At 37.8% G+C, this 12,094-nt stretch overlaps 1 protein-coding gene across 3 annotated transcripts in view; it reads left to right on the top strand.

Annotated features, from left to right (window-relative positions):
• LOC110453290 (tolloid-like protein 1) overlaps positions 1-12,094 on the top strand; it is a 201,343-nt gene that overhangs the window by 142,968 nt on the left and 46,281 nt on the right. For all 3 annotated transcript variants that reach the window (XM_021502180.1, XM_021502179.1, XM_021502178.1), the window contains exon 4: positions 909-1,095. In XM_021502180.1, the coding sequence (XP_021357855.1) occupies positions 909-1,095 (187 nt within the window). The remainder of the gene's footprint in view (positions 1-908; positions 1,096-12,094) is intronic.

Genomic DNA, 12,094 nt, shown 5'->3' with positions numbered 1-12,094 from the left:
GATGAAACAACGGTTAAATAAATGATTGTTTTGGTACATCTTTGCCTTATACTCTATATGGTATACAATTGAAACCGTTTGGAAGAATTCTTATGAAGTATTAAATATAATAACAGCAAACAGTTGGATTGCCTTAGAGCACTGACCATTTAAAATGGGTCAGAGGTTTGTTGTCAAGTTAGACATTCTCTGAACATGGGGTTATTAATATTGTACTTCTTTGATGCAGTTACATTTTCATTTTTGTACTTTAAAAATGGTACCCTTCTAAACTGATTAAGTACATAGGTGGTATCTGAACAGAAAGCCATTCAATANACCCCCTTTGCGAGGAAACTTCCCCAAAACTATTCCCTAGTGCTTCTATCTATCAACATACAGGTGTGCTGAGATAGCAACAGTGCAGTGACAAAGCAGGTGTCAGCCAATCAGATTGCAGGAAATGTTTACCCATGCATCATTATCAAATTAGCTTTTTACTAGTTCATTTTGACAGAGGATATTACTTTCAGGTATCATTTGTATTTTAGTTGTTATTAATTTCCTGGGATGACACTTGTTGGGCTGAGAAAAGAGGACAGACAGCATTGTTGAAACTTGATTGGATGTTATTTGAATTGTTTGCACTTTTAAGACTAGAACCCAATTAGCTGTGATGTCTGTAGATACCTGAGGGTAATGTTTGCTGATCATGATCAGTAGACTGCAGTACACAATGTCAGGCTCCCGGACTTCCTGTTCTGCAATAAACGTCCTTTAGAGCTTTGTAGAACACTTTTGTGATTTCCAGTGTAGCACCATTGATCAGCACTATGTAAACATACCTGCAGTATAAAAACAAGTAATATTAGGATACCATATATAGCTTCATTAATTAATCTAACAATGTTATTTTTCTTTAATTACAGATAAGGCAGCTAACTGCGATCACAAATTCTCCTTCAAAATGCAACAGAAGGGTACATTCATGTCCCCAGGCTTCCCCAACAAGTATCCACAGGAAGTCGAGTGCAGCTACTTCTTCCATGCTACTCCAGAAGGCCGCATCAAAATCAGCTTTGACTACTTCAACCTGGAGGTGCGTTCAGATAAGGGGTATGTACAGTTACAGACAATACGCAGCAAACCAACAGAATGTTACAACACCCAAATAGGTCACTGGAAATAATAAAATCAGGGTTGAAATCATTATCGGTTTGATTTTAAATAGAGACTTCTCTTGAAGCTGAGAGCAAGGTTAAAATATGGGAAGGCCTAAGGTGCACTTTTGAAATAGTGAATTCCAGTACACTCAGATCACCCCTTCTCGCTTGGGGAATGGATTATGTAGTACTTCAGTTGATTGATAGTGAAATAGCATTTTTGGGTTTATTTGATAGGAAATAATTCAATCTTGGTTTGGATAATTATCATGGGATAGCAATTTGACGGTATGAAAATTGAGAACCTGCCAAAAAGAGATGAACTAGCTAGGTTGAAAAAAGCTGACAACTTTTTCTCAAGGATCAAAAAGCTTGGGATATGTTTTAAATTTCAAAATAACAGACATGTCCTAACTGGTTTGAGATCAGAGAGGACTGATATAGACTAATGGTCTATTTTCTGATGGCTACATGAGCTACTATATTATATTTTATATGTTGCCCCCCCCCCCCAACCTGTTTTTGTGATGATTACACACAATTATTGTCATTACATATTATATGTATTATTGTATTATACCATCTTGCTCTGTGTGAGAAGAGTACTTCTACAATACGAATCAGGTATCTGTGGCAGCCATCAAGCCTCTTGCATGCATGAGCACAGGTGATTTCTGAGATATACCTAGCATGAGTTACACTTCCAGCTACATGTGCACAAGAAAATCTGTTAACATTTTTCAGTGTTTCTGGATGATTCAAATATTGATGATGACTGCCAAGCAATAATAATAGGCAGTATAAGTTTCCTCATGAGATTAAGTGTTATTCATTGGTATTTGTTATAGGGCAGGGGGTGGGGATGTCTTAGTGTTACCATGTCTGTCCTGTCCCATCATTTTCGGCTGAATTTTGTCCCTTTACCTTCCATCCCAATTCAGTGTCATTGCTCTATTGATTTGATTTGATAAAACTTGAAACAAAAGTCAAGCATGATAGCACCCTAAATGAGTTCCTGTTTCAGGATTCCTAGGTCAAGGCTATGGTCACTATTGATAGAAATTTGTCTAATAATTCAGTGATTCAGATCAATGTCAAGGTCACCAGTATTGTCTGTAGACATTGGTAAAGAAACAACTCTAATTTGTATGGCAATAAGCTTGGGCTTTCTGTTGCACAGATGTTTTGTGTGTCCAATTTCTAAACTTAGATTTTATTTCATAACCAATGGTATGTGGACAATTAACCACTTGGCCATTAAGAAAGAAATTAATTATATTTCCTTTGCATTTGTCATCTGAATTGGTATCAATTATATTTTCTCTTCTTATAACTGATTTTGACACATTCAGTATTTCCATGAATTATTTCTGTGTATATTTGTTTTGTGTCAACAAAATTGCTGAACATGTTTGAGCTACTGTGATACTTCCTATCTATAACATATCATTCCTTTGTCTTTTTGCTTACAAACTGAAAATTTAGAAATTGTATTTTCCAAAAAAGATTAGTTGACACCTAATTGTAATGTTTACAAATTGACCCATAATAGACTAATTCACCATCTTATGTGTCCTACTCCCTTTTCTAGGTTATCATTAGATAAAATTTGAGAAGTAACGTTTTTGGCTGTGTTTCTTGTGAAATTTAACTATCTTAAAACAATTTAGACACCCTCATATGTAGTTGTATGTAAGGCGCTGGTACCAGTGTACGGCAGTTTGGATGCTCATCTCATTGTGATCCGCAGGGCCATGAACAGTGTTGTGGTTATATGTAAGTTTTGTCTCTAGGAGAGGTTTAAGGGATTATTTGATTTCTGATTCCAATTTACATGTGATTTCTAACCGAGTAAACCTCCTGGGACATTCAGAGTGCCTTTTAATATGTTCTTCTCAGTATACGTATGGTTAACGGTATGTTAAAGAATCTATGATATCATTAAGCCCATTTAAGACACGTGTATCATAAATATTAGTTAGTTCCATGTTTCTATTAGAACCAGACATTTGTATATTGCTCGATGAAGTAAAAACCTGGGCCAATATTCATGAAACTGTTCTCATGCTCAAGCATGGATTCTGTGCTGAAACCAGCTATCTTGTAACTGACTTCAGGTTAAACAATCAAAACGTCTAGTGTATTGACATTGAAAACAGTATTTGGCTTTAAGTCTCTTCTAATTTTTTCAAAATCATTGAAAAAATGGGTTTTTGTTATCAATTTTTAACTATAACAAGAAATAAGGCTTGAGCATAAAATCCATGCTTGAGTATGAAAACTATTTTATGAATCTTTAAGATCGGCCCAGATATTTGTATGATGGTCTGTGATAAAGGGACCAGACATAAATGAATGTGGAACCAGTGTAATTGTGTAATGCTATAGGATGAAGGCCAGACGTTTGTATGGTGCTTTATGATAAATTAATAAGTTCAATAGTATATTGTTATTTGATAAAGGGACCAGTACATTTGTATGGTGCTTTATGATAAAGGAACCAATACATTTGCATGGTGCTATATGATAAAGGGACCAATACTAATGTATTGGTTCCTTTATCATATAGCACCATACAAATGTACTGGTACCTTTATCATATAGCACCATACAACTGCATTGGTTCATTTATCATATAGCACCATTCAAATGTACTGGTACCTTTATCATATAGCACCATACAACTGCATTGGTTCATTTATCATATAGCACCATACAAATGTATTGATTCTTTTATCATATAGCACCATAATAATGTATTGGTTCCTTTATCATATAGCACCATGCAAATGTATTTGTTCCTTTATCATAAAGCACCATACAAATGTACTGGTCCCTTTATCAAATAACAATATACTATTGAACTTATTTGATAAAGGGACCAGTACATTTGTATGGTGCTTTATGATAAAGGAACCAATACATTTGCATGGTGCTATATGATAAAGGGACCAATACACTAGTATGGTGCTATATGATAAAGGAACCAATACATTTGCATGGTGCTATATGATAAAGGAACCAATACATTTGTATGGTGTTATATGATAAAGGAACCAATACATTAGTATTGGTCCCTTTATCATATAGCACCATACAAATGCATTGGTTCATTTATCATATAGCACCATACAAATGTATTGATTCTTTTATCATATAGCCCCATACTAATGTATTGATTCTTTTATCATATAGCACCATACTAATGTATTGGTTCCTTTATCATATAGCACCATGCAAATGTATTGTTTCCTTTATCATAAAGCACCATACAAATGTACTGGTCCCTTTATCAAATAACAATATACTATTGAACTTATTTGATAAAGGGACCAGTACATTTGTATGGTGCTTTATGATAAAGGAACCAATACATTTGCATGGTGCTATATGATAAAGGGACCAATACACTAGTATGGTGCTATATGATAAAGGAACCAGTACATTTGTATGGCGCTATATGATAAAGGTACCAGTACATTTGAATGGTGCTATATGATAAATGAACCAATGCATTTGTATGGTGCTATATGATAAAGGAACCAATACATTTGTATGGTGTTATATGATAAAGGAACCAATACATTAGTATGATGCTATTGGATAAAGGAACCAGAACACTGTGTAGTGCTGTGCGAAGTTGGAATCAAACACACAGTGTCTTGATCTAAACATTTGCTTGACACTGTGAAGTAGTAATTAGACTGTAAAGAAACATCTAGATACTAATTTGAGACTCTATGAAATAAGCACCAGCGATTGTTTGATTCCCTGTAACATAGGAACTAGATGTTTGATTAAACACTGTTTAGAAAGAACTCAATGTTTGTTTAAATCATTTTATAGAAGGAACTATATGTCTGTTTAAAGCACTGTGTACAAGGAACTAAATGTCTGTTTGAAGCACTGCATAGAAGGAACTAGATGTTTGTTTAAAGCACTGTGTACAAGGAACTAAATGTCTGTTTGAAGTACTGTGTAGAAGGAACTAGATATTTATTTGAAACACTGTGTAGAAGGAACTAGATGTTTGTTTGAAGCACTGCATATAAGGAACTAGATTGTTTGAAGCACTGCATAGAAGGAACTAGAAGATTGTTTAAAGCACTGTGTAGAAGGAACTAGATGTCTGTTTAAAGAACTGTAGAAGGAACTAGATGTCTGTTTTAAGCATTGCATAGAAGGAACTAGATGCTTGCTTGAAGCACTGCATAGAAGGAACTATATGTTTGTTTGAAGCATTGTGTAGAAGGAACTAGAAATTTGTTTGAAGCACTGCATATAAGGAACTTGATTGTTTGAAGCACTGCGTAGAAGGAACTAGATGTTTGTTTGAAGCACCGTGTAGAAGGAACTATATGTTTGTTTGAAGCACTGCATATAAGGAACTAGATTGTTTGAAGCACTGTGTAGAAGGAACTAGAAGATTGTTTGTAGCACTGTGTAAGCACTGCATAGAAGGAACTAGATGTTTGTTTAAAGCACTGTGTAAGCACTGCATAGAAGGAACTAGATGTTTGTTTAAAGCACTGTGTAAGCACTGCGTAGAAGGAACTAGATTGTTTGAAGCACTGTGTAGAAGGAACTAGATTGTTTAAAGCACTGTGTAGAAGGAACTAGATGTTTGTTTGTAGCACTGTGTAGAAGGAACTAGATGATTGTTTGTAGTACTGTGTAAGCACTGCGTAGAAGGAACTATATGGTTGTTTGAAGCACTGTGTAGAAGGAACTAGATGTATGTTTGATACTCTGTAAAGTGAAAAAACAGGCACTTACATGCTCTGTAAAGTAGGAACCAGATACACACACAATGCTGGTTGGAAAAGGTCTTATATTGGGGAGCAAAAAATGAGATAAATTGCTAAAGCTGTTGTTTTGTCGACCTGACATTAAGGGTATTGATCGTGTCGTAAAAACAGAAATAACGTTGAGATCAGAAATAGCCTGACTTGCAGGCTGTGGTACATAGAACAGGGCAGAGTGCCATCAGCATGCCATTCAAATACTCATAAAAAGTACACTTTCTGCTGCATAATTCCTCCAAAGTCACTTTGTCTTCAGTTTCAAGGACACATTAATATGTCAGCACAAATATTGGCCATATTTTGTCAGGCTTCTAAAGAATTTGAAATTAGAGTCCACAATAACAGTATTGTTTTCAGACGTTTAATAAACAACCCTGTCCTGTTATCCTTGTGTTGTTGATCAATCTGCACCAGCGTTGAATGTGCAGTAATTGTTTTCTTGATTTTTCTAATTAGTCCATGATTATTCTCGTGAAATTACCATAAAAACAACAAGCTGTTGTGCTGTTAGATTACGTCTCCTGCTATAAAATTGACAGACCTTGAACTGGAATTCGTAGATAGCTCTTTAAATCCTTGATTATGGCATTACCACACCAAACCTTCCTGCTAGTCCTAACAAGGAAATGTTAAGTAAAACAGTCATCCTAAACAGTAGGATGTCTAAATAAGGAGTTGAATCTGTATCTTAATGGTGTGAAAGGGGTGTCCTCCAGACCTCTACAGGTAGAAACACGTGGAGATGTTTAAGGACTGTGACTTGCCACTAGGTAACACTGCTTAAAGACATCCTCCAGATTCGTACCTGAGTCTGACAGAAGACACTGAGAAACATTGCTGGATGGTGTTAAGGAGTAGTCTAAGTAAATTACTGAAGTGCTATACTATCACAGAACAATCATATACATAGCTTCACTGGTTTTACATAAGGGAAGAGGTGTAATGACAATTACAGTTTCGAGGGGGGAGATTCTTAAGTTGCCAAACATGAGGCTTGCATGCCAATTGTTTGGCAACTTAAGAATCTTTCCTCAAGGAAATACCCTTGTCTTTACGATAAGGGATGACCGCTTTCCCTGACAGAAGACTTCTTACCTATGGGAGAAAACAGACTTTACCTATGTGAGATATCCTTGTCTCACCCTAGGGTTGAGAGGGAAGGAAATCCCCTGTCAAAACAATAGTATGACATCACATCAACAATTGCATTGAGCCCGTAATGTCAATGTTGCATTATGCATATGACAGGGTCAACAGGGTACTAAGAGAAAAAGAGTCATTCAATCCCCGTGAGGTGTGATGGAGAATTTCGACCCTCAGGGAAAGATTCCTCATTTGCCGAACACTACCTCTGGTCAGTTCTCCTACATTCAACTCTGGTCAGTTCTCCTACATTCAACTCTGGTCAGTTCTCCTACATTCAACTCTGGTCAGTTCTCCTACATTCAACTCTGGTCAGTTCTCCTACATTCAACTCTGGTCAGTTCTCCTACATTCAACTCTGGTCAGTTCTCCTACATTCAACTCTGGTCAGTTCTCCTACATTCAACTCTGGTCAGTTCTCCTACATTCAACTCTGGTCAGTTCTCCTACATTCAACTCTGGTCAGTTCTCCTACATTCAACTCTGGTCAGTTCTCCTACATTCAACTCTGGTCAGTTCTCCTACATTCAACTCTGGTCAGTTCTCCTACATTCAACTCTGGTCAGTTCTCCTACATTCAACTCTGGTCAGTTCTCCTACATTCAACTCTGGTCAGTTCTCCTACATTCAACTCTGGTCAGTTCTCCTACATTCAACTCTAGAGTCCTCTCTGTCTGAACTGGATTAGGGGCAGCTCCAATGTACACAACTGGATAGCTGGGTCATCACCATACTTAGCTTTATAAGGCATGATCTTATCTTTGCATATTAAAACGCCAGTAATCTTTTCACTAATTGATGCATATCTTTGAATGTCTTCCATCCATACTTGGAGCAAACCTATGACCTTAAGACTTACACCAAGTGGCCTGTAGGGTTTGAAATCAGCATAGGTTAAAAGATTGTCGGGCACCCCATGGACACATAACTACATATAGTGTATCCAAGATTTATATCACAGTATATATATTGAACCCAGATGCAAGGCTTTGGTAGACTTTAACAATTAATGTATACAACTCAAAGCTTCAACAGAAAGACACTTCTGGTTATTTAACAATTGTACTCTGAAAGTTTAACTGCCCAACTTGTATGCGCTTTATGGTATATAGTGTGTTGCAGTCCCTGATGATCTCTGTTCTATCTACGTATAAATAGTTTATGATTCAACAACAAAATTAAATTTCCCTTTTTTAGGGTTTGGAGGCCTAGGGATTTCTTGTTTCCTGAGTCTTGTTATGTCAAAAAGAAAACTCAGAAGAGACTACTCTTGAACTTGACGTTTCTTCGGCAATGAAAAGCTAAGCGTGTTCTCCAGGGTTATCGTATTCAATGTGATATGATCTTATTTCCCGGCCAATTTGAATGTCTAGTGTACAAATTTGAATGTGGATCCCCTATGGAAATAGACCATAGCATTAGATGTATACAATCAATATTTTTATCTTTCTGGTCATGGAAATATACTACTATAAACATATTAGGGACTGTGTGGGTTATTGCGTTGGGGTAGTAACTGATGTAACACTGGTCTCTATCTGATAAGTCTGTTCCAGCACGGTCCTATAAGTAACTGATGTAACACTGGTCTCTATCTGATAAGTCTGTTCCAGCACTAATGCACTGGTTTACTCCTCTCAGTCTGTACAGTTATTCTTTAAACCCTGAAGATTTTGAACATCTAAGTTATGATTTTTGCATCTATAGAACTGTATCACAAATCAATGTCAGTTAGGAGTCTGGTTATCGGAAACATATATATATATATAAAGGACCCTGATGTTACCCTGAAAAAGTAGCTATATTTATCTTGAATTTGTGTTAATTTAGTTGTTTTATGAAAATACAACTATCCAGACTCACTAGGAATCTCAGCCTACAATGTTTGAGTGGTATCACTAACTATATTCCCTTTTTCTTCATAGTTAATATTCACCCACCTTTTCCAGCAGGCAACCTGAGTACCCACGTGGTCCAGCAGGCGACCTGAGTACCCACGTGGTCCAGCAGGCGACCTGAGTACCCACGTGGTCCATCAGGCGACCTGAGTACCCACGTGGTCCAGCAGGCGACCTGAGTACCCACGTGGTCCAGCAGGCAACCTGAGTACCCACGTGGTCCATCAGGCGACCTGAGTACCCACGTGGTCCATCAGGCGACCTAAGTACCCACGTGGTCCAGCAGGCGACCTGAGCACCCACGTGGTCCATCAGGCGACCTGAGTACCCACGTGGTCCAGCAGGCGACCTGAGTACCCACGTGGTCCATCAGGCGACCTGAGTACCCACGTGGTCCAGCAGGCGACCTGAGTACCCACGTGGTCCAGCAGGCAACCTGAGTACCCACGTGGTCCATCAGGCGACCTGAGTACCCACGTGGTCCATCAGGCGACCTAAGTACCCACGTGGTCCAGCAGGCGACCTGAGTACCCACTTGGTCCAGCAGGCGACCTGAGTACCCACCTGGTCCAGCAGGCGACCTGAGTACCCACATGGTCTAACAGGTGACCTGAGTACCTCGTTTTTTACGTCTGATTGGGGAATCAAACCCGCCGTTTTGATGAAATGCTAGTGAGCTATCCACTGTCCAACCCAATACAGTATAACTACTGCACAGTTTTAACTGTACATATACTACACACTGGCAAAGCCATTATAATATTTACTCCATTCTATGTGCAGGACTAATCAGAAGTAATCTGGATTACATTGCGACAATTTGAAGTGGTTTTGAAAAAATTTAATGACGTAAAACACAAGAAGTCCTGAGGACCAAATGAAAACTGATTGTTTAGTATGAAGCCCTGTAAATGTTAAGTTTAGGTATGGATTACTGCTGAGTTGACTTGAATTCCCATGCAAGTAATTTCATAAAAGTTCCTGTTTCATATCAAAGTCAGATTTTATTTGGAGATAATGTCAGTCACATGACAAAGTTCACAAGAATGTGTCCCTACCATCAATATGTATTAGACAGAGCTCTGCTTGACAGTAACAATGCAGACTTGCCTTTTTACTGGTTAGCATATCCACTGACAAAGGTCTCCCCACCTCACTGCAGGTTTGTCTCTTGTTCATTTGAAGCTATTGCTGGAGAGAAAGTTTTAATCATCTTCTATATCCTTTTAGGTATGCTTCACACTAAAAGAGGTTTTAATTATCATGTGATTTACCTTTCCTACTAATATACATCTGACTGGCCAAGGTCTATTGTGTTTGTAACTAAGTAGAAGTCTTGCAACTGACCTTTGTAAATCTCGCTAAATAGACATCTTACTGGGCAAGGTCTATTGTTTTCCTCACTAATAGAGATCTAACTGGACAAGGTCTGTTGTGTTCCTCACTAATAGAGATCTTACTGGGCAAGGTCTATTGTGTTCCTCACTAATAGAGATCTTACTGGGCAAGGTCTGTTGTGTTCCTCACTAATAGAGATCTAACTGGACAAGGTCTTTTGTATTCCTCACTAATAGAGATCTAACTGGACAAGGTCTATTGTGTTCCTCACTAATAGAGATCTTACTGGGCAAGGTCTATTGTGTTCCTCACTAATAGAGATCTTACTGGACAAGGTCTATTTTGTTCCTCACTAATAGAGATCTTACTGGGCAAGGTCTACTGTGTTCCTCACTTACAGAGATCTAACCTGACATGCAAGGTCTATTGTGTTCCTCACTAATAGAGATCTTACTGGGCAAGGTCTATTGTGTTCCTCACTAATAGAGATCTTACTGGGCAAGGTCTATTGTGTTCCTCACTAATAGAGATCTTACTGGACAAGGTCTATTTTGTTCCTCACTAATAGAGATCTTACTGGGCAAGGTCTACTGTGTTCCTCACTTACAGAGATCTAACCTGACATGTAAGGTCTATTGTGTTCCTCACTAATAGAGATCTTACTGGGCAAGGTCTACTGTGTTCCTCACTTACAGAGATCTAACCTGACATGTAAGGTCTATTGTGTTCCTCACTAATAGAGATCTTACTGGACAAGGTCCATTGTGTTCCTCCCTAATTGAGATATTGCTTTGCAAGGTCTATTGTTTTTCTCACATTTTAGACTGTAATAATATAGGTAGTTGGTTATGATATTAAAAATGATGTTGCCTCTCTTTATAATATCTTTCTTCATTAGTAAATGTTTTAAACTTCTTTGTTGTTTCCCTTTGTTAGCTCTGGATAAGTAATGGTATATATATATTATAAATCTGACAGATCAATATGGTCCATACTTAGCTTTGGCAGACAAAGTTCACAAAGTTCAGAGGGCAGCATGATTGTTATTCAGAACACCAAAATGTCAACCTTGTCGATTAATTTGAATTCCACCAAAAATCACTGGTCTAACAAACTTCCGTTGTCAATTTCATGTCAAGAAAAGGAAAGTTCAGCTAAAATATCCTATTGACAGAATTTTAAATAAACTATTATTTATCTGTTTACATGGGTGCTTGTAGGGTCAATATTGTGACAGATATATGGATAGACTGATGCTCGCCTAGGAAGGAAAGCAGACATTACTTAGGACCACAATACACATTTGTCTTATATCTACATCAAATAGGAAAGTTGTCGGATATATCATATACTTTAAGATGGACGTGCTTGTGAGGAAGGTCAGGGTCAGATACATAGTCTGACTTTTCATCCGCCAAAGTGGCTGGTGACGTCATCACACAGTTGGAATAATATATATTCAGTGGAGTATATCAAGTCATGTCATACCCATTATGTTATTAAAATATGCACAAATATATGCTTTCATTTCCAAGCTACTTTTGCAATGCAACTCTTTTGTCTCCTAAAATCAATTTCAATTTGAACTTTTGACCAGAATGACATGTATCATGTAGATCAGTACCAGTGTGACGTGACGTCTGTCACTCAGATCAGTACCAGTGTGACATGACACCTGTCACTCAGATCAGTACCAGTGTGATGTGACACCTGTCACTCAGATCAGAACCAGTGTGACGTGACACCTGTCACTCAGATCAGAACCAGT

This window comes from Mizuhopecten yessoensis, unplaced genomic scaffold (assembly GCF_002113885.1).
Source record: "Mizuhopecten yessoensis strain PY_sf001 unplaced genomic scaffold, ASM211388v2 scaffold7251, whole genome shotgun sequence".
Taxonomy (NCBI): Eukaryota; Metazoa; Mollusca; class Bivalvia; order Pectinida; family Pectinidae; genus Mizuhopecten; species Mizuhopecten yessoensis.
The sequence above is the reverse complement of the archived record's forward strand: the minus strand, read 5'-3'. Positions and strand labels throughout refer to the sequence as shown.